The sequence below is a fragment of the Lepus europaeus genome, chromosome 6 (genome assembly GCF_033115175.1).
Source record: "Lepus europaeus isolate LE1 chromosome 6, mLepTim1.pri, whole genome shotgun sequence".
In the NCBI taxonomy this organism is placed as follows: Eukaryota; Metazoa; Chordata; class Mammalia; order Lagomorpha; family Leporidae; genus Lepus; species Lepus europaeus.
This window is the reverse complement of record NC_084832.1, coordinates 11,730,210-11,757,151: the sequence shown is the minus strand read 5'-3', so window position 1 is coordinate 11,757,151 and position 26,942 is coordinate 11,730,210. Positions and strand designations below refer to the sequence as shown.

The following is a 26,942-nucleotide window of genomic DNA, read 5'->3' as shown; positions in this document are numbered from 1 at the left end:
ATATGACCCACTCCTTTGGGGGAGAAGGGACTGGTTTTCAGCTCCACCTTGCTAAGCCATCAGTGAGCACTAATATAGTCCTACTTAAATGTGTGGCAATACACAAAAACAGCCACTGTCATTTTCTCTCATATCTCTTTTTGCACTGTTTGCTAGGATGATGTCAAACTGGATAATCATGGAAACAAGAAGAAAACATTCAGTAACTTTGGACTTGCAAATTAACAGCAGCTAAACTCATAACCTGTGATTACAGAGCTCTGTGTGAGTCAAACACATGACTCAGAGTTTCTCAGTGACAAGGCACTGCCACAGCCCTCCTGTCCCCTGAATGAAGGGGTATGCACACCAAAGGCACCCACAGAATCTGGGCCACCTAACCTCAGGATTAGGAGGTCATGGTTGGTACTCTGGGCTGCCTCTCCTACTTCCTCTAATCTCCTGTGCTGGCCTCCACCTGGACCTCCTTTTCTGTAACCATTATCAATAAAAGGGAAACAGTCCCCATGTTCATTGGTCAGTGTCAGTGTTTTGTTGTGTCTGTTCTTGGACCATGAGCTCTGATATCTCATTCTTTCCTTTGAGTGTGCCCCTGGCTTGGACCTAAGAAACTCCACAAGCAAATGCTGGGGTTTCTTAGCTGAAAATTAAGGGCTATATTTGCCTAGAAAAATTGCTAAATAAATATTTGCATGTAGGCAGTGGGGAGGGGCACGTGACTACAAGTTCATCTGAAGGGTCCAAGAGGCTTCTCACCCTACTGAGTACAGTGGTGGGATATTGTTAAGACTATAAAGAAAACGCCTCTTCTAGGCACTGCACCCATCACAGTTAATAACCAGCCTACTTATAATAATTTTCCAACAAAAACAGGTGATGATACAGATGAATCAAGTTTTCTATAGATACGGCATTTACATTCATCTAAAGAAAGCATAAGATGGAACCTAACTACATTCTACGCAGGGACAAGTAGAAACCCAGGGTAACAGGAGGACCTCAGATGGGAGAACACAATCCTGGGATAGGAGGGGATGATGGGAGCATGGCGGGGGGATGGGTTTCTTGAAACTTCCCAGACATCAGAACACGTGTAGAGGTGTAGAAAGAACATCACATGAGAACGTTTCTGCTTAAATTAAACAGCTTCATACCTGAACTACTAGTCTTTGGTCATGCAAAATATTTTTCTGTCTTGGAAAATAATGGCATTGGTGGAAAGTTAGTAACATCAAATGGGTGTGACCTGAATTCCTGAGAGGTTACAAAGACTCCAATACAATGTGCCAAGCTTCATACAAAAATGCAGGTTTGTTTTATTATTTTTAAAGGCAATACAACTTTTTTATATACAAATAGATATAGTAACACAAACCATGAACCACCAAATCGTGTTCTGATGTGCACAGTGCAATTCCAAGCTTGACATAAATGGGCTCTGGTAAGTAAATAAAGTGAGATACGGCTATCTCACCCACGCGAAAGCTCAGAAAACATGATTTCTTGCACAGTGCGTATTCTTGAAGCCGGAGACTCACCAGGCTGGCTTTAGGCTATGGCATTTTGTCATCATTAATTATACCCCTGGATCTAGAGCTCAAGTTCTTCAGGGCCCGGTTTATCATTCATCAGCATCTTCATAGGAGGCTCAGTGCTCAGCAACTGAATGCCCAAAGGACAGAATCACTAAGGAAAATGCCAGGGCGAGCATTCCAGGAGAGGAGAGAAAGGGGGAGGGGACTTTTTGTACTGGCTCAGAGCTTGCTAGATTTCAATGTTTCCAGTAGCCCAGTGGGTTTGCAGTTTCAAAACCCAGCAAGGTGTCTGTGGATAGAAAGGTCTACCTTCATCTGGAAACTCAATGGAGAAGAGTTGAGAAAGTACAAGGCTTAGAAATAAGCATTTCTGACCTCAGCTTTTACACCATGTGGGAACTCAGGCAAATGGCACGCCTTCTCTGAGCCTGTGCCCTCCACACGTAAACTGTGGAGAATAATAATACCTTCCCTGCTTACGTCCCAGAGCACTGGAAGACACCAGGATGATTACAAATGGGAAAGAGTTCTGAAAACGCTGACACTGCAATTGGAATTTTAGTTGCTATTATTTCCTTTTCTGTATTTTGTGTCACGGTTGTTAAGATTCTATAGTACAGGGTGTTTTTAAGATTTATTTATTTATTTGAAAGGCAGAGTTACAGAAAGAGAGGAAGACACACACACACACACACACACACCTCCAATCAATTGGTTCACACCCCAAGTGGCGACAATGGTCAGGGCTGAGCCAGAATGGACCCAGGAGCTAGGAACACTATCTGGGTCTCCTATGTGGGCTGCAGGGGCCCAAGCACCTGGCCCATCTTTGGCTGCTTTCCCAGGCACATTAGCAGGGAGCTGGGTTGGAAGTGGAGCAGCTGGGACCTGAACTGTCACTCATATGGTCTGCCAGCATCACAGGTGGTGGGTTACCCTGCTGTGGCGCAGTGCTGGCTCTACCAGTTCAGGGTGTGAGCAGTAGGTTTGACAGAGGTCACCGTGGAAAGTGAGGCTTTCCTGGCCTGACGGATCCACAGTGACGCCCACCAGGGACCAGTGTCACAGCCTCTTCACTGGTCTTCAAGCACGCATTCTGCGGGCATGTGTTGTACAATGAGCCCGAGCCAAGTGTCTTCTGAACTAGATGTTGGTGATGTTACTGTGTGGTAGGCAGGGTTCTAAGGTGGCCCCCAGTCATCCCGGCCTTGTGGTTTGTATGCCCTTGTGATGGGACAGGTTATAAAAGACTAACTTCTTTCTTCCTGGAACACTCTCTTGCTCTCGCTCTCTCGCTCCAATGCGGAGGTCTACGGAAAGATCTGCTCATTAAGGAACAAAGGGAAGACTCCAGCTACGAGCTCAGGTGCACCCGAGTCTAAAGCCCACGAGCAACCAAATCCGAACCAGGAAAGGGCATTCGTCCCCTCCCAGTCCAAATGCATGCAGCTTGTGACAGACCTAAAGCTGGAGACCCAGCTACGCGATGCTCAGATTCTAGACTGCAACTGCTGGAGGAAAAGTGTGTTGTTTAACTCATTTAAGTTGTACAATAATCTGTCATTTGTCATGCAGCAAGGGCTAACTAATTTAGTTATTATTCTTCCTGCTGTGTTTCAGAAAAAGACTAAGAGAAAGGCTCAGTTCGGCTTGCAAGTCCTGTGTTTCTCTCACAAATCTCTCTTTCTAGTCTCTTCTTTGACCAGAAGGGACCTCATTCTATCTATGCTATCTCCTTAGGTCTCCTGGTTCCTCACATAAGCCATGCTCCAAAGAGCTCTAAGGGAGCAGGGGTTGCCTTTAAAACTGTTCACTGTTATTTCCTAGCTCTTGTACACAGTAGGTGCTCAATAAATATTTGTTGAATGAATAAACCTTGACATTCTGTGAAGATCAAATATTTTCATTTCCTGTTTGATCACTTTATGCTTTTGAAACATGAAAGTGATCACAAACAAACCAGCATGTGTTTAAAACACACTTTTGCAAGGGGACCTTAAATAATTTTAAATTTTCTCAAGTTGGAATACCATGCCACTCACGATTAATGGGCTGTGCACCTATAGGAGATGAGACCCTGAGACAGCAATGAAAAAAAAAATCAGACATTGCTTCTTGCAACTGAAGATGTGTAAGTCTTGATCTGTGTTGTATGGGAAGCTTTCCGGGAAACCAGGAAGCCAATATGGATGGAGCCAAGCACACTATGACAGCTGATCTCATTTCAGTTTCTTTCTTTCTTTCTTTCTTTCTTCCTTCCTTCCTTCCTTCCTTCCTTCCTTCCTTCCTTCCTTCCTTCCTTCCTTCCTCTCTTCCTCTCTTCCTCTCCTCCTCTCTTTCTTTCCTTCCTTCCTTCCTCTCTCTCTCTCTCTCTTTCTCTCTCTCTCTTTCTTTCTTTTACAGGCAGAGTGGATAGTGAGAGAGAGAGAGACAGAGAGAAAGGTCTTCCTTTTTGCAGTTGGTTCACCCTCCAATGGCCGCCGCGGCCAGCGCATCTCGCTGATCCGAAGCCAGGAGCCAGGTGCTTCTCCTGGTCTCCCAGGCGGGTGCAGGGCCCAAGCACTTGGGCCATCCTCCACTGCCTTCCCGGGCCACAGCAGAGAGCTGGCCTGGAAGAGGAGAAACCGGGATAGAATCCGGCGCCCCTCATTTCAGTTTCTTAAACCAGAGATCTGATCCATCACTGGGAGTGTGGCCTGCACACAGCTTACCTTCTGGGAATCTACTGGCAAGCTCTTCAGATGAATAGGAGACTGCTAATAGTTCACCTGCGAGATGAGAGGCACCTGTATCATTAAGGCTACTCAGTGAGCGACACACTCTCCCAGAAGAAGTCCATGAACGTTCAATTAAGTTCCGTTTTGCCCCTTTGGATTTTTGTAAGCATTTAGATGCCTTCAGGCCTCCCAAGGGTAAAAGAAGTACATTCATTTACTTTCTGTCCAGAAAGAAACCAAAACTGATGACACTGAAAACCACACTGTGATCTTCAGGAATGGCCTTGCTTCTCGTGGGGCAGACTGACTGGGTTCCAGTGTCCAAGTCACCAGCATCGTCCTGTGTCCCTCCGTAATGGTCAGCGCTGGACAGTCAGTTTCTTAGGAACTCCATCTAGTGGCTTAATATAAAAAAACAAATTGGTCTGCCTGCTTAGCTTCTGGAAGCTGGAAGCATAAGGCTTCAAGTGTCTGGTGAAAAATAATGAAGGCTTTTGTCTTGGGTGAGCGAGGAAATTCTCCATTATGCGGGCACATGTAATCCCTTTATCCCTGCTCCCTGGAGGAGAATTACAGTGCAGCCTTCTCCTTTTCCCAGTCGGGGTTAATGTTATGCCCTCTCTACCTTTGAAAGTACAGCAAGAGAGGACCCCTGATGATGATTCGAATGTGGGAATGTTCTTCGGCAAACACACACTCCCAGTTGCAAAAATATGACCCCCGGTTTCTTGCCAAGTCTTTGAAAAAAAAATATGAAAGATTGATGTCTTTTTTTCTTCCTCCCTGCATTGCCTTTGTGCTGTGGAATTTCCATCGCCCCTCATATGACTGCCATACATGAGTATATATTATCTTTTACGGAGGTCCAGGGGAGAGAATCAAGTCTTAAGAAATTGGCTCTATTTTTCTTGATATTTTTCCAACTCAAATATTTTTAAATTGGCCCACAGATTATGATTGGAAGAGAGATCTTTGGAGCTTTATTAGCCTTTAAACACCACGAGCTGTTTATAGACAGAGTGGCAGGGGGTCCTTGGTTCCTTTCTTTGTCTCCATGTCTTGTTTCTTAATGTTCCAGAACAGGGGTGTGGGAAAGGCCTTACCACGCTGTAATGAGGGGGGGAGGGGGGCAAGAGAGAGAGAGAGAAAGGGAAGAGAGGAAGGAAGGGAGAGAGAGGGAAGGAAGGAGTCAGGGAAGGAGAGAGAGGGAGGGAGGGAGGAGGGAGGCAAACACCTATGAGTCTTCAAATTATTTTCACTTATTACAGAATAGTTCAATTGCACGATCCCATCTGGTATTAGAGGTAATTGCCAGCCAAAGGAGCTACAATCTAACTTTGTAGAGTGTTACATTTGAGGGATTTTACTGAAATCTCCGAGTCCACAAAGTAATGCATTTTACAGTATTATCTGATGTTGGTTAATGTAATGTAATCACATCAGCAGACAACAGGGAAATAGTCCTTCAGCGGTAATTATGTAAAACTGTGACTGTAAGGCTGTATACAAGAGACTAGGTAATGAGTATTTCCTGGAAATGGCTCCTACCTGCCTCCACTAGAGTGGCAAGCTGATCATCCAAAGTAGAGACCACCGTGGATGGTGATGGGTGAGCCTCTCTGTAATGGCCTCTTGCTGAGAGGGGGAAAAGCTGCATTTGTTTCCTGGTGAATACCCCATTCCCCTTTGAATCAGCCTAGTCCTGAGTAAATGGATATGGCTCTTTAATAGCAACAGCGGGTTAGTTCTTTCCAATCTTGCCTTATTCATAAAAATGTTTTCAAAGACAGCCATGTAAATGCATGGGTGATGAGAACCTCACCTTAAACTAAAAATAAAAGAAACTTTGCGTGTCTTTCTCTTTGCTTTTTTGATGCATCTATTAAAACTCAGTAAGTATCTGAAATCCCACACTATTCACTGGGGTTCAAATTTAGTAATTGCATTACTGTCTTAGAAATAAATGAATTATAATGCAAAGATTAAACTTTTCACTAGGATCAAGGTGAAATTTCGCAAATGCTGCAGCAACTAGACTAACCAAATGTTCCATGGACATGCATTTTATTTTCCTCTATTAGTGATTACTTTACATCCCAGTGATAAAATAGTAACAGGAAGGTCTTGTCCATCTCAGTTTCTTGTAAGTTTTGACAACGCATGAAGCAAGCTGCTATAAACATCTATGCATGTCCATGAAGACACGTATGTGCATTTATACATCGACGGAGACAGCTTCGCTGTGTTTACAGTAGCTGCCAGGAAGGGAGAGGTGTTAAGCAGAGCAGAGAGGATTTGTGGGGCAGTGAAACTACTCTGTATGATGGTAGATGCGCACCACGGCACAGCTGTTCACACAGAGACTCTACAACACCGCCAGGAGTCCTAACGTAAACCGCGGACCCTGCGTGATAATGGCATGCCACTGCAGCTCCTCACCTGGACCGAACGCATGCGGGGACATGGGGCAGATAAGAAATCTGTATACCTCTGCTCAAGTCTGCATGTCCCTAAAAGTCAATAGCAGGCTTCTTGATCTGTAGCACTATTACAATCACTTTCGAGTTTTCCTAAAAATCATACTATCAAAAACATAATATATTTTGATGTCAAGTCAGATGCGATCTAAGAAAATCCCTTTAGAACACATTTTTAGTTACATTTAGAATAGCCCTGGCTTAGTCACAGGGGATATGTCCCAAGACCCACAGGGGATGCTTAACTCAGGAGAATACCAAACCCTTTAGTACTGTGCTTTCTCACATGGGCCCTGCAGTCCTGCCACGGTTCCTGCCTGGTGTTTCCTTTGCATTACTTCTCTTATTTTTGGCCATTGTTAAGGGAAATAAGATTTTCATGAACCTAAGCACTGTGATACCACGGCAGCAACTGAGTGAGGGCTAAGGGGCCGGCAGATGGGCTGCATGTACAGCACAGATCCGCTGGACAAAGGGGTGATCCACACCTCAGCCAGGACAGCAAGAGATTTCCTCACACAGCTCAGAACAATGCACAATGTAAAACTTGGGGCACACTTGTTTCTAGAATTTTCCATGCAATATTTTCAGACCACAGTTGACTGCAGTTAAATGACAACACAGAAAGCAACTGCAGATAAGGTGGGGGGGGGGGCTACTGCCATTATATTTTGCCACTTTGAAATCTTTCCTATTTTATACAAATGCATATATTCACAGATTTCGTCTTTGGAGGGTATAGTCCTTTGAATACACTTGTTTTTCACCTCTTTCCTCAGCTTATTTATCTCCAAATGGTCCTTCAACTCACTTACAGGATTTCTTAAATGGCAGGACAATCTACAACTAGGCAGCCTTAATAGAGCCACAAAGGTAAGTCTTTAAGACATTCAATCCCAATATTTTTTTTTTCCTTAAAACTGAGTTGCTGCTGTCAAGTGCTGGTCATTAGAAACTGCTGCTGTCTCAAGAGGTGGCCCCCACTGTGACTTAAAAGGTAAAGGTCCTTCCTCTTAAGGCAGGCTCCTCCAGCGCCCCCACCCATCCACACACCCTTCATGTTCCATGGGGAGGAGGCGGGTCTGCCTCCAGGTCTGAGGTCCAATGCCAATGCCACATACACTGGCCACTGTGATGGGGCAGGAGGCCTCTTGCTGGTCATGCTTGGAATATGGAGCTGCAGAACAAACAGACCACATCCAAGGCTGCTAAATGCAAATACGGCAAAACGCCTGGGACGTGGAAGATGCTAGAGAAATGTTCTTTCAGCAAAAGAATGACTGTCTTATGGTGAGGAAGACAATCCAGCTAATCTCATTTTTAAAAATCGTAGCTTATTAAATGTGTAGTGATTGTATACACACTTAAGCAGTATCAATGGTACTTCAAGAAGGTGGTGGAAGATGGAGTGAAAAATAAGTGTATTTTGGTACAAAACATATTTTGAAATCCACATATTTGAGGGATCTTCAAGAAATTCATGAAAATGCCCATTATACAAAAAATGACCTACATGAAAGATCTCTGTTAGCGAGATCCCAGTGGAAAGAAGGGGCCATCAAAGGAGGATGTACTTTTCTCCAAAGGGAGGAGAGAACTTTCACTTTGATTATGGCCTTGTCTAAATACGATCGGAATTTGTGAACTCAAGAGGTTTCCATAGCCTTGGCAGCTCATGACAAGAGCCTCGGGTGATTACTGACATCATAAATGAGTGTCAGTTGTTAAATCAACAACAGGAGTCACTGTGCACTTGCTCCCCAGGTAGGATCTCTATCCTTAATGTGTTGTACTGTGTGAATTAAAGGTAAAACTACTACTCAAACAGTACTTTACACTTTGTGTGTCTGTGTGGGTGCAAACTGTTGAAATCAACTTAGAGTTGATCTTCTGTAGATAAAGATAATTAAAAATGATTCTAAATGAAGAATGGGATGGGAGAGGGAGTAGAAGATGGGATGATTTGCGGGTGGGAGGGTGGGTATGGGGGGAAGAACAGCTATAATCCAAAAGTTGTACTTATGAAATTTATATTTATTAAATAAAAGCTTTCTATAAATAAATGTCTATTATGAAAAAACTAAGCCTGGATTTCAAAAATCTTTCTGTACCAAAACAAACATCTTTTAATTCCATTTTCTGTAAATATTTTGAAGTACCTTTATAAAGTTCTATTAGTAGTCAATACAAATGATTCTCTTAAAATGATAGCTAAAATCCAGTCCTACATATTTCATTGAAAAATATTTATTTTTAGTAGCAAGTGGCACTCCACTAAAGACTATTCCTTAGATTTTTGAAAATGTATTCGTACAAGTGCATGATAAAGAAAATGATGCCATAAATAAAAATATCAAAATGAAAATGTTAATATAGAGTGAGCATTCAAAAAAGGTTTATAAAGATACAGTCCTGGCTAATGAGGTACTCCTGGCAAACCACAAAAGGATGGCACTTTCTAAAATCATGTAAAATGTTTAATTATTTTCTCTTGACATTTCCCTATTCATTCAGCCTAGCAGGGATGATAATACATTTTTGCTCAGTTTCGGGCTTTGAATTAGAGAGTCTCAGTAGAGCTGGCGATGCCTTTGAAAGCCGATTGCTGTTTGTTTTTTATTTCATCTGGTGCGCAGAAAGGTCCCTGCCCCTGGAAAAGCAGCTTTCTGCGTGGAGCCCAATGACTGCCTCAGGCTGAACACCGGCAAACTGAATAGCAACCTTGTATTTTATAACTGAGGGAGTAGAACATCCTGTCCCATGCAATCCTCTTCAAAAAAAGTCTCGAAACACACAACACAGAGGCCCGCGCCTGGATTTAAGCACAATTTGTCGAAATGGCCCACTTTTGGTTTCTCATCAAGAAGGTCTCAAATGTACTCTGAATTCATTTCTATTTTCCAAAATGTCTCTTAAATAAAAAAAAAAAGCACCATAAGAACACAAATTAAAGATGATTATGCAAAGAAAGGGGTGGCTCCACGTGATTCCCATAGCTTCTTTGAGACTTTTCCTCTGGAAAAGTGCTGGAGTTTCCTGTATGTGGCAATGTCTCCAGCCCACTTTTTGCTGGAGTTCTGTGGATGATCCTGTTTCAGTTGGAAGAATTTGGGAACACAGGTGCCTGAGAGCACAGGTGGTTCCACAGCTAAATGACCAGGACTTTACCTGTCCAGGTGGGCAAGGCTGTTAACCAGGCAACAACTTCATTGTCAGCTTCAGGTCTTCCCCTAAATACACTGCTGTGCACTGCACACCACTGGACCAGCCCCTTGTTGAGACAACAGGTCACTCAGCGGGGCAGAGCAGCCACCCAGACAACCAGCATTCCATGATGACTCTGGCCAAGTCCCTGCACACCACCCCGAATCTGTTATTAATGCTCTTTCCAAAGATCAGTGATATCTGTTTCTAAAACGTGATCCAAGTATATCATTAAAAATCCGAAGGGTGCGCGCGCACGTGTACACACACACACACACACAGAAATTCCACATGGGAAGAGGTCAGCATAAAGTCACCACTGGTTTTCCTCTCTTCTCAGAAATCACTCAAATCAAGAAGGAATGTGGGTAACAGAAGGCAGGCTCCCTCTGGGTGAGTGAACACCAAATAGTCAGGCCGAACATGGGGGAGGGCAGGGAAGGCGCAGAGGGGGCCAGGTATGCCGTCTGGTCTTGTCACAGCCACGCGCGGACCTCCCCAGAACAGCACCTTGCTCCCTGTTCTGGATGCTGCTCAGTCTCAAACTCTTACATCAAGAAGTCTGTCCAATCTCCATCAGGTGTGACGCTTACGAATAACCACCCTGACTTGTCCCTTCAAGACTGGGGGTGGTGGTCTCCCTCACTGGACAAAGGCCCAGTTCCTCTTGGCTTGGGCAAATGACTGTACCATGGCCCTTCTGAGCAATCAAAGGCAGGGGAGAAAGCCGAGGGCCCCATGAGTGAGTGAGTTGCTCTGGGTTTTAGAGGGGGTAGAACAGGATCCAGGATCCCCTGTCGGAAGTGGAGGTGCCCTGCCTGTCATCTCCCACTGAAGGAAGGAGAGAGCTGACAGTCAACCGCCTGTCCACACAGCCAGGCTTCCACATCCCTCACGTCTGAGATTTGCTTTATTTTCCACAAGTCTTTGCGATTTTTTTGGAAGTTATTCCCAAGACATCAATACTGCACTGTATCTTCTTCTTCCATCTCCCTGTACTTCACAGTTTACATGCTTTCTATCCGCATCCAAATCAGGACAGAGCCAACCTGTGACGTCCTTGCTATCTCCCCATACTTTGTTTTACTTGAGCCTCTTGTGCAGAACCTCTCAGATAAGACTAAAGACAATAATTCTAGGAAAACTGGAAAATCCTTGCCAAGTCACGAATGACGGAGCCTGGCACAGTCCACCCAGCTGTGCTCCCGAGGCTGGCTCATCTACACAAGGCCAAGTCTGCACTCCTTGTCTGTCTCTCCTTCTTCAGAAGCCTTCCAAAGGGCAGAGGGAGGGGCCACTTCTACGTCACCTGGGGTCCCTGGCTGGGTTTAGTTAACAGAAAGGTCGCAGTGGAGGGACGGCACTGCTCAGAGAGCCTGAGAAGATGCCAGGAGAGAGGGGGCAACTGTTTCTACTTCCCCATTCTGCAGAGGGGGCTGTCTGAGTCAATGGCCTTGAGGCTTCCATGAATATTTTCCTCATCTTTGGCTTGAGTTTCTTTCCCCCAACTTCTTCTTCTGCTGTTGTTCTTTGCAAAACAGCATAGCACGACGTCCATGAACCCAGAGACACAAACCCAATCTGTTCTTTGCTTTCGAACTAAAGGATTGCATTACAATGTGGGCATGACTGTGTTATTTATTTTTTGAATATATTTGTTTGGAAGGGAAAGAGAAAGAGAGAGAGAGAGAGAGAGAGAGATGCAAGCGAGAGAGAAAATAGCCCATCATTCAATTCATTCTCCAAATAATTGCAACAGCCAGGAGGTCTGAGCTAGAAGAGTCAGGAGCCAGGAACTCCATCACCGTGATGGGGTCCATTCTCTGCTGCCTTCCCAGGTACATTAGCAGGAAGCTGGACTGGAAGCAGCATAGCTGGGACTCAAAGCAGCACTCTGATATGGAATGCCAACAATGCAACCCGTGGCTTAACCTGCTTCCCCACAATGCTGGGCCCCATACTATTTTTATTTTTTACTACAACTATTATGAGTGAAGAAAACATAAGTGCACCCAGAGAAAGTATCAGTTTGATATCTTTGCATGTGTCCTTAATTCACACAGCATATAGAGCAGCAGCAATATAGAAACTATTTTTACCGGAGAAAAATGGCTTTTCTAAATATCAAGTTTATATTTTAAGAAATATCAGGTTTTTTGGCCAGTGCCGTGGCTTAACAGGCTAATCCTCCACCTTGTGGCGCCGGCACACCAGGTTCTAGTCCCGGTTGGGGCACCGGATTCTATCCCAGTTGCCCGTCTTCCAGGCCAGCTCTCTGCTATGGCCCGGGAAGGCAGTGGAGGATGGCCCAAGTTCCTGGGCCCTGCACCTGCATGGGAGACCAGGAGAAGCACCTGGCTCCTAGCTTCGGATCAGCGAGATGCACTGGCCGCAGCGGCCATTGGAGGGTGAACCAACGGCAAAAAAGAAGACCTTTCTCTCTCTCTCTCTCTCTCTCTCTCTCTCTCTCTCTCTCTCACTATCCACTCTGCCTGTCCAAAAAAAAAAAAAAAAAAAAAAAGAAATATCAGGTTTTCAAATTGTACCTGTGCTACTTCGCGATGTTCACAAGGCACCATCACTCACACGCTCCCAAGGTGCTCCAGCTCGTTTTATGGAGTGCTGGGCTTTAGCAAAACACTATAAAGATGCCCACTGGTGGGGCAACGTTGAGAGGGCCCATATTCCCGAATAGTCTTAAAAACCTGACAATTTTTTTTTTTGCTCCTACACAGCATAAATTATTTTTTGAAACTACTTCTATGCATTCAAGAAACAACTGAATTTTCCCCTGACCACGCTGGGCTGCAGTACAGGATGTCATTTCTGGCGTGACTGCGTATGTGCTTGAACAGAAGTTTTGGGGAGCACGGGAGCGTCTCACCCATCAGTTCGGGCAGCCTGATGATACGGTGCACCCGGTCAGTTTCCACTGTCCAAGCATTCAGTTGAATGTGTTAGAAAGAGCCTGACTTGATTTTTCAATTAAAAGAACATGTGAACACGCTTCCTGTGACAACCCTGGTATTTCTAAGGCCAAACGCTAAGGGGCGTGAATTTTCGGAAGGAGAGTGTCCAAAAAGTTGTCAGCTGGATGAATGGCAGGTGTTGCCCTGTGAGACGCTGCTCCCTGGAGGAAGCAACAGGAGCACCGTCCCTGCAGCAGCCCAGAAGCCTCTGCAGCCCAGGTCGACGTGCCCACGTTTCCGGGTGGGCGAGTTTCACCATTCTTTTCAAAACAGAGAGCAGCAGAGAAGGAAAAGGGTCCACGGAAGAGCAAAAGCAACAGAGCAGTTTTAAGAAGGAGCATGTGGGGGCCAGTGCTGTGGCTCAGTGGCTCAATGCCTGACCTGAAGCACCGGCATCCCATATGGGCGCTGGTTCTAGTCCTGTCTACTCCTCTTCCAGTCCAGCTCTCTGCTATGGCCTGGGAAAGCAGTAGAAGATGGCCCAAGTGCTTGGGCCCCTGCACCACTGTGGGAGACCCATTAGAGGCTCCTGGCTCCTGGCTTCAGATTGGTGCAGCTCCGGCCATTGCAGCCATTTGGGGAGTGAACCAGCAGATGGAAGACCTCTCTCTCCCTCTCTGCCTCTCCTTTCTCTGTGTAACTCTGACTTTCACATAAATAAATAAATCTTAAAAAAAAAGAAGAAGAAGAAGGAGTGTGTGGGGAAGTGAGGGGCTTCCTTTCGAGTATCCATTCTGCTTCTGCCTGGGAAATCTCTGGGTGCCCTGAGGGCAAAGTCCCAGTCCCTGGAGGGCAGCTGCTCTGGGTGCAGTCATTTCTGTTCCTGGTTTGGCAGTGGATTCTGAACACAGACACAGAGCGCTGTCCTCCTCAGTGGGCAGCTGCTTCTGGGTTGAGGGAGAATTTGTCTTCCTAGGAGGTGGATCAGCATCTCTGTAGGACGCCACCGTGAACTTGTGTGGTACAGCTGCAGCTTCCATGATGATCACAAAGTGCCGGGAGGTCTTCCAGGCGAGGCCTGTGACAAAACTCCCATTCATATCAGGCTAGAGAGACAGCCAGTCAGAGCCAGCACCAGCAGGGGGGCAGGTTGCTTATGTCAGCAAGGCTTTATGTTTCTCTTACCCTGTTTAGGGGTGATAACACGCAAGCCCCAGAAATCTTTATTCTCATTGCATTAGAGCTAGCCCAACCCATGTCCAACTCTGGGAATGACTGGTAGCCAATACAGACAGCGGATTCCTAGTAGACAGTCTTAATTAGTTAGGAATTGTCTTTTGCACACAAAGTTCAGAGAGCATTGCAAAGTAAAAGCAGTTTCTAAAATTACTTACACTTAGCTTTACTTTATCACAGTTTTCCAAGCTATAGTAATATACATCCTGCGGAGGATGCTTTAATGATTACTCCCAGCCAGGAATCGGGGAGGAGAGAACCCAGCTCCTTCCACTGACTTTGTGTTTGGAGATGACCTTGTCTGTTCACCTTGGCAGGCATCCGACCTCCAGTGTCCCCGGTCTGCTTGTGTCATTCACACATCAGTGTAATATGGGCCCCCAAACAACATTCTATATCCTCTCGTAACACAGTCTGATAAAATACTCTCAAACGGCAGCTTAATTCTCTTTACTGATACTTCATTTCAAGACATATCATAGGAAGTAGCATTAAACTTCAATCTTTCTGTAAGTATTCCAGGATGTGTGTGTTTTTTACTCTTAATAAACTGTTAGTAAAGTTAGTGTAATAGAAGAATAAATCTTAATGACTTCAAAAAAGCTTGCTCTTTTTACTATTTTCCTTTAGATTATGATTTTTTTCTTTAGCTATTAGAAAGTATAGAAAACTTAAGAATTGTGGTAAGTTATTTTCAGCTTTTGTAGATGTTTATAAGTACATGAAAATTAAATAAATAATAAGTTCTTACTTTCAGAAAACATTAACAATTTTGACATTCTTATAAACACATCTATATTGAAGTCTACTTCTGGCAGAAAGTATATGGTGATGCCCAGAGATTTAGTTCACTTAAAAATTTCCTTCTTTGCTTAGTGTAGTCCCATTTGTGTGTCTAAACACACAATGTTTGTTGGTGTTACCTTAAGATTTTAGTGACTGCCGTCTCCTTTTCCAGAAGATTCCTTGCCCTGATGCTGAAAACAGACTTGCGAAGCTGAAAATGATAAAAGTGTGGCTTTAGTCTGGGCTGCAAAGGAATCGTAAACCGACAAACATTTAGATGAACGACATTATTCAATCATCAAATGTGAACGCTTTTCACAAAGCATCATCAAACGACTATTTCTGTTCTTTAACACTCTCTTCTAGTTTTACTTCTACTTGGGAGAACTGCAGATAAACTTGTAGCACTTCACATCACTCCCTGGAGGATACTCGGGCTGGCCTCACGGGTGATGTCACCATTCTTCATGTGAACTGGCCTACTGTTTCCAAAGAACTTCAGGCTGAAACTGGTGTTTGCTTCGTCATCCATCATTATTCAGAGAAATGCTTTCTCATCCACGTGACGTGAGCTGCAGGTCCTTGTCTCTGACTCAATACTAATCTGAATGACAACTTTGGGACCTGTGTTGTCTTCAGTCATAAGGATACAATAGATGGGTGTTCAGGGTTCCTAGTGTGCAATGATAATAAAATGACCTCACAGAAGAGGACTAAGAAAAAAAAATCCTAGAGGCTGAGTATAAACCACGAGAGGCCCAAACTCAGCCCTGTCTCACGTGCTAGGGGCAAGATTTAGATTGCTGATGCGTGCACAGGGAGCAGGCGTGGGCAGAACAAGGCAGGGAGGGAACAGAGAGGTACATCACTGTGGGCAGATTCACAGTAGCAGCGTAACGCTGGTAGACAGAGTGGAGATGACAATGGAAGGATGACCTCTTCATTAGGATCGACAGATCAGATTAGATGATGTTGTGGACCCGGAGATAGACCCCATTCCTGGTCTCTCACTTGAGTGGTCCAGTTCAGGAGGCAGGGTTAGGACACACAAGATCATGAGTGATAAGTGTCGTGGAGTCGATGGGGAAGTGCAAAGCCATCTGTGCGGCAGAAGAGGTGACAAAGGCTGATGTACTTTGGGTAACGGGGACCAGGACACCTGGAATAGTTAACAATGACTTCACTGAAGAGGTGGACGTTGCGTTGGCCTTGAAGGATGGTAAAGATTTTTATAGAAAAGGCAATAGTGGGTGAAAGATGAAGTTGGAACCACATGCACAGGCAAGTTAACTTGGTGCAAGCCACCTGTATCAGTGCTGTCCTGGCTGGGCCCCTAAGTGAGGCCAGAGGAAGAAACACAGCAAGGCTTCAAACAAAGCCCAGGGAGGGAAAAACAAAAGCAGGGAACAGACCACCCTGCATTCAGAGAGAACAGACTATCTAGTTTCTTTTCAACAAGCATTAGATACATTGAGATGCAAAACACCAGAGCCTCAATCTACAAAAAAAAAAAAAAAAAAAAAAAAAGTAAACAAACGCCCTGAGAAAAGCAGCAGAATCATAGCCACAAGGCTCCACCTACACAATGCCATCTCCAGAGCTCACATTCCACAGCAGGTCCCTTGTGAAGGGCACTGAACACCCTGGCAGCTTCCCCCTCCTGGGGAACAGTCGCACACTCACCTTTTTCAATAGGGAGGAACTGAACCACTAACTCTCAGGAGAGTGAATTCACATGCTGACAAGGGGATGAAGGTGATGTCATTTATTTACAGTTTCACAGTAGCACAGAAAATCAGTCACAAAGATGCTTCAGGAGACACCTCCAACGCCGCCGATGCGTGGTATTGATCGATTTCCCCGAGGGCATGGGTGCCTCCTGAGGAATGCCACTTGGAGTGGCTTTTGGCAACAGAAGACTCAGTGAGGGACCCCAATGGGCTTGACTGACACCTACACACACACACACAGTCGGCAGACAGGCCCAGCCGACAGACTGCCCCAATAGCAAGAGTCAGGACAGGATTCCGTTAAACGACCATGGCAGGCTTCGGTCGGCTTCCCCTGACTGTAAGGAGTCAGGAATTCAGTCACCTGCCCACTGCCTGGGCAGCTGGAGCTTAAAGCACACCCCTCTCGTGAGGACTCCCCGTGGGCTCCTATCTCCTACGTCGTCTCCTGAACACCTTCTCTAAGCATGACTGCTGAAAGGCCCCCAGGTCTCTGTCGTCTTGAACTCCAGCAAACACCGTATGGGATGGATTGGTAGAGGGCAGTGCTTGGGGAGAGTGTCTACAGCCAACAATGGACATAGCAGAAGAATGAAAACTACAGCAGGAGAACTTCAGATTCAGGGTTGGGATGGACACAGATCTGATACCCTAGATATGCACTTAGGTATATTTATGTCTATTCACATACATTTTAGCTGATCATTTTTCTAGTAAATAAGAAAGCCTATGGAGACGATGTAGTTACCTTTTTTTTTTCTTCTCTCTTTTGTAAAACTCTGAGTATGTATTTTAGCAAGTCAAAGATTTCAGTGCTACACTGCTCTGCAGTGCCCTCTTGTGGATGCAAAAGAAACTGACAACTGCTTGAAATAATTACCAAAACACACAAAATCCAGCTAATCATAACGTACTTTCAGATCTGAAACTGTAAATTATAGCTATATACCAAGTCAATAACTATTGATCATTCTGGATCCAAACATGTAATATATATAGTTATTAAAAATTGTATGAGTGACACATAGAGTTTGCCTTTAATTTTAAATTAGTGGCAAAAGACTTCTTTGTGGTTTTGTTTGTAAACCTAAAACATTCAACACTACCAGGTAACAACTCTCTGAGCTAATGATCAAGAACAAATAATTTTACATGTTGAAACGGTACAGCAGTAACACCTTTCAGTCTTAAATTTCGAATTCAAGAGATGTTTCCAGAATTGTGCACTTTAAGACAGAACTCAAGATCCTGGAGAGTCACCTCAATTTATATAGAGCTATTTTACTTGATAGACCTGAAGCACACACCAGTGGATGGATTATGCTGATTTTTTAACTCTGTCTTTTAAATCTTTCAATCTAGGGGTCAGCATGTGGCATAGTGAGCCATGTGGCCAGCAGGGGAGTGAACCAGTGGATGGAAGATCTTTCTGTGTCTCTCCCTCTCTCTCTAGAACTCTCAAATAAATAAATAAAATTTTAAAAAAGGCTTTCAACCCACAGGTTCCCCTTTTTCCTTCTTAGAACTGAAGGACCTGGGCCATTCTCCCAGTAGCTCCTGGGAGTCTGTGTTTTACTGAGTGCACACCATGGTGTTATTCAGTCACATATCCCTCTCCCCACAACTTGGCATGTACTCTCTGTGTGTCTCTCATTGCCATGTCAACAGTGGTCCCTGCTTAGGCACCTTCACTCATTCATTCAGCTTGCAAACCTGTCATTCCCTTTTCATTCATCAGATGCAATTATTTTTAAGGAGGGATTTTCTCTCCTCTGTCGTTTGATTACATAGTGGTACAATTCATATGGAAAAACACAAGATAAATGCTTCTACCTGGACCTTTGCTTATCAGTTTTTACAACGCTCATGTGCTCATGTCCATCCTCCTTAGGTGATCAACTATTTTTAAAATGTCAGTAAAGACATGTGGTGGATTTTTTTGTGGGTCAAATGATCTCAAGTGTGCATGGTGAGCCTTGTCAAGTTGGCCTATTGTATTTTTTTTGACATGACGCTGACAGCTATTGGCAAAGCTTCCTTTATCTCAGGCACCACAGATGCTTCAGGGTCATTTTGTGTACTCCGCATTCCAAATCGACAATCTCCAAGAAGCCCTGGAATGGTTATTGGGAAGTGGTGTTCCAAGAAATATCTGTATTTCAGCAATGCTCACGGCTGCTGAGCAGGTGGTGGAGTTGAGGCCATTGGGTTTAATCTGACAGATTAAATTCAGGCTACAAGACCAACCTAAGGTCTTCAGGGTGACATCTTTATCTCCCTCACCAAGCATGTCACACTCCGGGTTACTGGGGACACACGGAAAGTGGAATTAGACGATTTCATAATTACTCCGTTTTATTTCATAAGTGATGGTCTCAGAATATCAATACCTAACACAACCAGGACAACTAGCTACTATTTTAAAGGGATTCCTCCCATTCTCTGCATTTGTTTATTTGTGCTGTGCTCATGTTGCCAAAGCCAACAGCCAGAACACAGCACACTCCCTACTTCAATCTTCATGTGGGAGTGCTTCAAAGAGGTTGTAGAAAATAGAATTAGAAGGTGAGTTACTTTGGTGTGTAAAGTTTTTGAAGCCCATGGACTGTTTTCTCATAATACTCATTTTCCACAATCTTTTCGAGGACTCTTCACATATGAGGATTTCAAAAAATTTTTTTTTGAAGTGCTTTTCCATAGTCTTACTTATTACAGAGGAATGTTTGGGGCTGCCATTGGGGTGTACCAGGTTAAGTCACCGCCTGCAGTGCCGGCATCCCATATGGGTACCAGTTCCAGTCCCACATACTCTATTTCTGATCCAGCTCTCTGCTATGGCCTGGGAAAGCAGCAAAGATGGCCCATGTGTTTGGCCCCTGCATCCATGTGGGATACTTGGGAGCAGCTGTTGGCTCCTGGCTTTTGAGCCCAGCCTGACCCTGGCTGTTGAGGCCATTTGTGGAGTGAACCAGCAGACAGAAGATCCCTCTCTGTAACTCTGCCTTCCAAATAAATAAATCTTTAAAAAACAACAACAACAAAAGAATGTTTTCCGCCAGCTATTATGAATGTTGTAGAGCCAATCCTGGAGTTCACTGAGTTGTCTGAAGCATACTTTGAAGTAATCTCCTTAGGAAAGGATCACGGGAACGCTGTTACCTGCATACCACAGTGTGCGTCTGATGACAGCTTGAAAACCACTGCTCTGTCCCTTTAAGCCTGAGAGTTGTTTTCCTGGCTACAAAGAACCTGACCTGCACATTCCTTCCCTGGGCACCGGTATATAAGACTCTATTTCCTGCCAGCACAGAGCACTGGGACTGGGAAGCCCGAGGATAATCGAATGTCCTTTCTTTCGTCAGGCATTTGTGCTTTTTATAGATGCCAGGAGAATTTGCTTTCAAATGTAAAGTTCCGAAATTTGTCTGGTCAGAGTCTTGGTGGTGATCACTCGTGGCTGAGGTTTTCCTGTTCTACATTTGTAGTTTCAAATATCCTGCTGTTCTGGAAGAGTTTCACGCTTGTTCTGATGTATCGCTTTGATGCTCTTTTTTAGGGACTCCTAAAATGTAGACTTTGGACCTAATTTTCTTTATCTGTCATTTTCTTGCAAGTCATTTGCATCTCTCTCTCTCTCTCTCTCTCTCTCTCTCTCTCTAACTTATTTGAAAGAGTTACAGAGAGAGGTAGAGAGACAGAGAAAAGTCCTCCATCCACTGGTTCACTTGGCTGGAGCTGAGCCAATCTGAAGCCAGGAAGCAGGAGCTTCTTCCAGGTCTCTCATGTGGGCACAAGCACCCACACACTTGGGCCATCCTCCACTGACTTTCCCAGGCACACCAGCAGGGAGCGGTATCAGAAGTGGAGCAGCAAGGTGGCGCCGGCACACCAGGTTCTAGTCCCAGTCCGGGCGCCAGATTCTGTCCCGGTTGCCCCTCTTCCAGTCCAGCTCTCTGCTGTGGCCCAGGAGTGCAGTGGAGGATGGCCCAAGTGCTTGGGCCCTGCACCCGCATGGGAGACCAGGAGATGCACCTGGCTCCTAGCTTCAGATCAGCGCGGTGCACTGGCCGCAGCGTGCCGGCTGCAGCGGCCGTTGGAGGGTGAACCAACGGTAAAGTAAGACCTTTCTCTCTCTCTCTCTCACTGTCCACTCTGCCTGTCAAACAACAACAACAACAACAACAAAAGAAGTGGAGCAGCCAGGACTTGAACTGGCACCCACATGAGATGCCAACACTGCAGACAGCAGCTTTACCCACTACACCACAGCGCCAGCCCCTTGCATCTCTTTCTTAATTTCTTTTTCTTTAAAAAATTTCCTCTTTTTCACTTTCTATTTCTAAAAAATTTCCTCTTTTCCACTTTCTATTTCTCTTAAGGCATCATTAGCTGTATCTAGTCCCTTTATGTTCCTTCACTGTTTCTATTCATAACTTTCCAGAGTTCAGCGTCTCATTCTGAGTTTTCTAATTCTTATTTATGTCGCTATGCCAACTATGCGTAATTTTTAAAGTGCTTAATTTTGCAGTAGTATGCAGGCCTTGGGCTGTTGGTGGGCATGACTTTGGCATTTTCTCATTGTCTACAGAGACAGATTGTTTTGTTTTTTTCTTGTAATACTTTTTGCAGGGAATTCAGCTTTGGTAACTTTCTCTTGCTTGTTTTTATGCATATTTAATTTTCCCAAACAGTTCAGCACTTTTTCTTTTCTTAAGATTTATTAATTTATTTTGAAAGTCAGGGTTACAAAGAGAGAGGGAGGGTCAGAGAGAGAGAGAGAGAGAGAGAGAGAGAGAGAGAGAAAGAGAAAGAGAGAGAGAAATCTTCCATCTTCTGGTTTGCTCTGCAGATGGTCACGACGGCCAGGGCTGGGTCAGGCCAAAGCCAGGAACCAGAAGCTTCCCCCAGCTCTCTCACGCGGGTGGCAGGAGTCCAGATACTTGGGCCATCCGCCACTGCTTTTCCCAGACCATAGCAGGGAGCTGGAGTGGAAGTGCAGCAGCTGGGACAATGCTGGCCCCTCAGTATTTCTAACTTCAGAGGTGACATGATCAGTGTTGAGGTTTGCACCAAACCTGCCCCCAAAGCTTCCTTTACTGGAGACTTGGTCCCCGGAGTGGCAGTGTTGGATAGTTGGGATCTTTGAGTTGGGGTCTAGTGGGAGGCCCTTAGGTCACCAGGGCCACACCCTGGTTTGGGACGACAGAATGAGGTGCTGCAAAAGACCAGGCCTGGCCCTACATTTCTCTGGCTTCTGTGTGGTCTCAACTACATGTGCTCCTGCCACCAGGATGCCACCTGCCATGAGGCTCTCACCAGAGGCCCAACCTAAGGAACCGCCCAACCCCAGACTTCCAGCTCCCAAAACTGTGAGCCAAAGAAATCTGTTTTCTCCATGAAATTTCCAGCCTCAGGAATTTTGTTACAGCCACAGAAAGTGGACCAGTATAGTCAACTTTGCAGCTTTCTAAATGGATTTTCCAGCTCTGATTCCCAGCCCCATCTTTCCCCCACCACCTCAGTTTTATCTGGATTTGCTCTGGTCCTTGGTACTCTTGTCCCTGGTCTGTTCCACTCTGATTCCGCTGCTGGGTGTTTTTCTGCAGAGAAAATTTGCGATGGTTTCTGCTTCTCTCACTGGACGCTGCCATTGGCCCTGGTTTCTGCCTGTGGATATCAACCCCATGAAAATCCTGTGGCTACCAGTTTGTCCATAACTGCTTTGATCTGGGAGTTTGTGGCTTGCCTAACTTTAAGAGTTATATAGAGATTTGGGGTTTTGTTATATGGCCTTCCTGTGTGTGTGTGTGTGTGTGTGAAAATTCAAGATCAAAACCAAGGTGTGTGTCTCTGTAATCTTTCCAGAAGACTTCATTTTTTTTGGTGAATTTTAATGTTGACATCACTTTTCTTAGTATTTTCAAGGAAGAAATTCCAGTTTCTCATACTATTTATTGCTACTTTCCTTGGATTTGATTAATATCTGCTTTTATCTTTACTATTTATTTCATTTGGCCATCTTAGTGTTTTATTGGTGTTTTTTAAATAAATTGCTTGGAAAACGAATTACACTAAGCCTTTATTCCTTTATCAGATATACATTGAAAGCTACTTTTTCTCTAAAAATGTTGTTACCCATTTCCCACAACCTGGATGTATAGTATGATCTTTAGTTTCCAGTTATATTTTCTTGTTTCTATTGTAGCTTTTTGCTCCACTAGATGCTTCAAAGTCATTTTTAAGTTTCCAAATGTGTAGGGTTTTTTGGGGTAGTTTTTATTTTCTTGTTATTGGGTTTTTAATTTCATTACATTTGGTCAAATATTGTCTTCTCTAGGATATTGATTTGGTGTGTATTTACAAATCCTTTATGGTGCAACAAAAGGTTAAGGTTTGTAAACCATTTCTGTATTCTTGATTTAGAATATCATTCTCAAGTCACTAAATAAAAACTGTATAAATTTCCATCACATGGATATTTCAAAATCTCTACATTCTTTTTATAATTTTTTGGCTTTTAAAAAGTCTGTTTCTGGTTTTATGGATATATATGTATATATATATATATATATATATAAATAAAATTTAAGCTTCAAACTAATTCTTGTAGGAGGGTTATGTCTCACAGATGAGAAATCTGAGATTCACAAAAATTAGGTTGCCTAAGGTCACCAAAGAATAAACTGCGGAATTATTGGAACTGTGGATCATACATTTTCCATGTTCAAATCTACATCTTGATGTCTCTGTAAAGTTTCACTCACCTGGCAATATTACAGACATTTCTGAACTATGCTGTAACGGAATGACTGCTGGAGTTGAAAGATTTGTACACATTGCACAGATCTGTGCATATTACAAACTCTCGCTTATTTCAAATCCTAATGCAAAACCTAAACCAACCAATCATTTTGCTTTGCTCTCCACATGCATAACTGATTTGCAGAATAATATCCCTAAAGTACTAAAAGAGAGCAATATATTTTCTTAGCCGTAAAGCTAGAGCGGGCACAGTATTTATGTTTTGCATTTAGTGATTCCTTGAAGTCAAGGATACATCACCATATTCGATTAATCAGAACATTAATTCAATTGTGCGGCCCCTTGGGATTAACCATAGAACCCACTGGGGAGTACTAGATTCCTCGGGGAGGCTGCAATGCTGAGATCAGCTTGTCCCAGGTAACCATCTTCAGAATGTTAGCAACCGGATAAAGAACTGCACAAACATTGCAAATAGTAGACAACAGGTTTGGTTTGAAGCATTAAAAATATATTTCTGTTTCTAACCAGGAAGAAGTTTGAGAGGCCTTACTTTTCTGACTTTAACTTTGCAAATGTTAAACAGATTAATAATAAATGGGAAAGTGGTTATGAAACATATGATTACAAAACACAAAACTGCCACGAATAGTGCTTGATGGATGCTCTTTCTGTTAGCAGGGTGTCCTGGGATTATTGTAATGAGTCACTTTATTGACCAAGTCTCCCATATAGAATAAAGTAGTTGGAAATAAGCAATTGCTTTAAATTACATGGGTTGAAAGGGGTACTTCATTTGACTGTATTTGAATTTTTCATGCAACCATGAACTGAAAGTTAATCCCAAAGTGCATATGACAGATCACATGTATGGCAGGAGGCGTCTATAAAATAGACTTTTTATGAAACTGACATTACACTTGGAAAGAAAGAACTTAAAAGGTGATTGCTGTAGGAGGCAGCGAGATCAACATAGTCTTACTAAAATGTATAAAAAGGTGAACATCATTATAATATGTCATGAAGCTCTGAAATATGCCTTAAAATATGAACTGGTGAAAAGGGAGTGTTAGATGAGGGTCAAGTTTTTTTTTTTTTTTAATCTAAAGTCATTTCAACATTATAAATTCGTAATCCTGTGACAACTCCAGGCACAAGAGCTAAACTATGCAGCTATGAGTCTACCTGTGCGAATGGCCTTTTGGACATCTAGCATTAAGGGACCCCGTGCTCTGAGTGGAAAGCATTTTTTCCTCTGATTGCACCAGATCCTTGCTCCATGTGGTCAGCACAGGGTCTTCCTCGTCTGCTCCGTTTCCCCCAACTCTTGAGCCCTGTGCGTAGCTGGTGCTCCAAATCTATTTGAGGGATGGATTAATCTCCTATTAAAGGTTACTTATTCTCTTTACTCTCTTTTCTGCTCTCCATTTTTTCCCTCACAAAGTTAATCCTTGAAATAACGAATGTGAGTGAGTTAATAAACATTATGAAGGAGAACTGCCTATTCTGAAATCAGTGAACTCGCTAGATATACTGGAAAACCCTGCAAAGCTGGAAACTCGATGACTGGAAAGTTAATTGGCTTCAATTCTTTCTGTGCTTGAACTCTGTGACAAAGTCAGGAAGGTCGCAGCTGGGCATCGCTACAGATTTAGCCAAATTTCTAATGCTTCATCCATTCGCCAGTCTAGAGTAATGATGACTGATGATCCACAGAACCAGGGAAAATCAGTATCTTCAATTATTTTTAAAAATTAGATGGGTTTAATATGCAGTGCTTAATGGAAAGAAACTGCAGATATAGGCTACACAGATTTTAATTATAGAAAAAACAAAAACTACTTTATGGTTCTAGCTCATATAAACAAACTGAATATCTGCAGAGACAAAGCAATGAGTGGATTCACCATTCCAGAGAAAATGTCAGATGCTTTTAACCGTGCGGCTGTTTGTGAACTTAAAATGCATGGCGCTCTGGTAATACAGGGAAGCAGCCTCTGGACTCTAATTACGCTGAAATTGCATTTGAACTTCAGGCACAAATAACAGGAACATGATCATTCAGTGGCAGCTGCAGCACCTTGAGACTGGTATAACACGTAGTGAGAAACTTATAAGAGAAACTGTACTCAAAAAAGTTTAAAAAGAAGAGCAAAATGCGCATTTTAACGATAGGGTGAGCAGCAGCTTCAGCTCTTCGGTTCCTGTATGGGAGGCAGTACAGACAACGCCGGGTTAAAAATCTTCCCTATCACTCCAAGGAGAGTCTCAGTGCTAGACTGGTTCACTACTGATTGCCAGTGAGCACATTACACATAATTCCCAGGCCGAAAGGATTACACAATTAAATACTCTGCAGAAACAATCACTGATAGGGAACTGCTACTCTCACATTAGTTGAAGATAGAAAAACATATTTTTCACCAAGACTCAGCACACTGTTTGCATACAACTGTCCTCAACAAAAAAAGGAAAGAAAGAAAGGAAGGAAGGAAGGAAGGAAGGAAGGAAGGAAGGAAGGAAGGAGAGAGAATGAGGGGGTTGGTGTCCTGGTGCAGTGCGTTGAGCTCCTGCTTGAGATGATCCGAGCAGCCCGTACCTAAGAGCTGGTTCAAGTCCTGGCAGCTCTACTTCCAGCTCCCTGCTCATGGCTTGGGGAATCAGCAGAAGATGGCCCAAGTACTTGGCCCCCTGCAACCCATGTGGGATAGCTGGATGGAGTTCTGGGCTCCAGGCTCTGGTCTGGCTCAGTCCTGGCTCTTGCTGCCATTTGGGAAGCGAACCAGCACATAGATCTCTGCCTCCCCCTCTGTGTCACTCTTTAGAATGAATAAATAAATCTTTTAAAAAAATGAAATGAAAGGGTACACATATATAGTTACATTTTGAGTTCAAAAATTCACTGCAAAGATCAGTGCAATTTTTTTTTTTTTGAATTTTACATTATGCACCTTTTTATTTGCTCTTACTACGGCTAAATGAGTGAGCAATTTCTACGAAGGCAGTTGAAGAGAAAAATGCTCAGGATGTCTCTGTCTGGATGAGCATCAATGCCTCCCTCCTGGGGCCACATGACTTTGTATCTTTGAGACACAGCACCTGGTTACGCGGTATCTCTCATAATCTCCCACTCTTCCCCAGGGAGTGTGCCTCGAATGGTATTGTGGAGATGCGACGCTGATATTTCAGAAAATCCGTTCAGGAAAGAAAAAGCCTTAAAGATGAAACAGGCTGTTCTCCTCCTCTCTTTCTCTCCCACCCCCCTTTTAAGTAAGTCGACGTTCATCCTGGAAATTACAGACCAGGCTGAGTGACTCGCTATGTGTGCAGTTACTAGAACAAATCATCAAATACTCTATAATCACACAGAAAATTACATGTGGCAATCAGCAAGGCTTTGTGAAAAGGGAATCTTTCTAGAACAATTTGATTTACTTCTTGAGAGTCTGAGATAAGGACTGAACGATGGGGCATCAAAATACCAACAAAATCAAACTCAGGTACAAACCAGCCTCATGCCCAACGAGGAAAACAAAAACCGGCCATTAAAATCTGTTGATCAATCAGATTACATCTGAAGGTCAAA

At 43.8% G+C, this 26,942-nt stretch overlaps 1 protein-coding gene across 2 annotated transcripts in view; it reads right to left on the bottom strand.

The window, feature by feature from the left end:
- Positions 1-26,942, bottom strand: part of NALCN (sodium leak channel, non-selective) — a 375,909-nt gene that overhangs the window by 53,133 nt on the left and 295,834 nt on the right. For both annotated transcript variants that reach the window (XM_062193965.1, XM_062193966.1), the window contains exon 18: positions 15,002-15,075. In XM_062193965.1, coding sequence (XP_062049949.1) covers positions 15,002-15,075 — 74 coding nt within the window. The remainder of the gene's footprint in view (positions 1-15,001; positions 15,076-26,942) is intronic.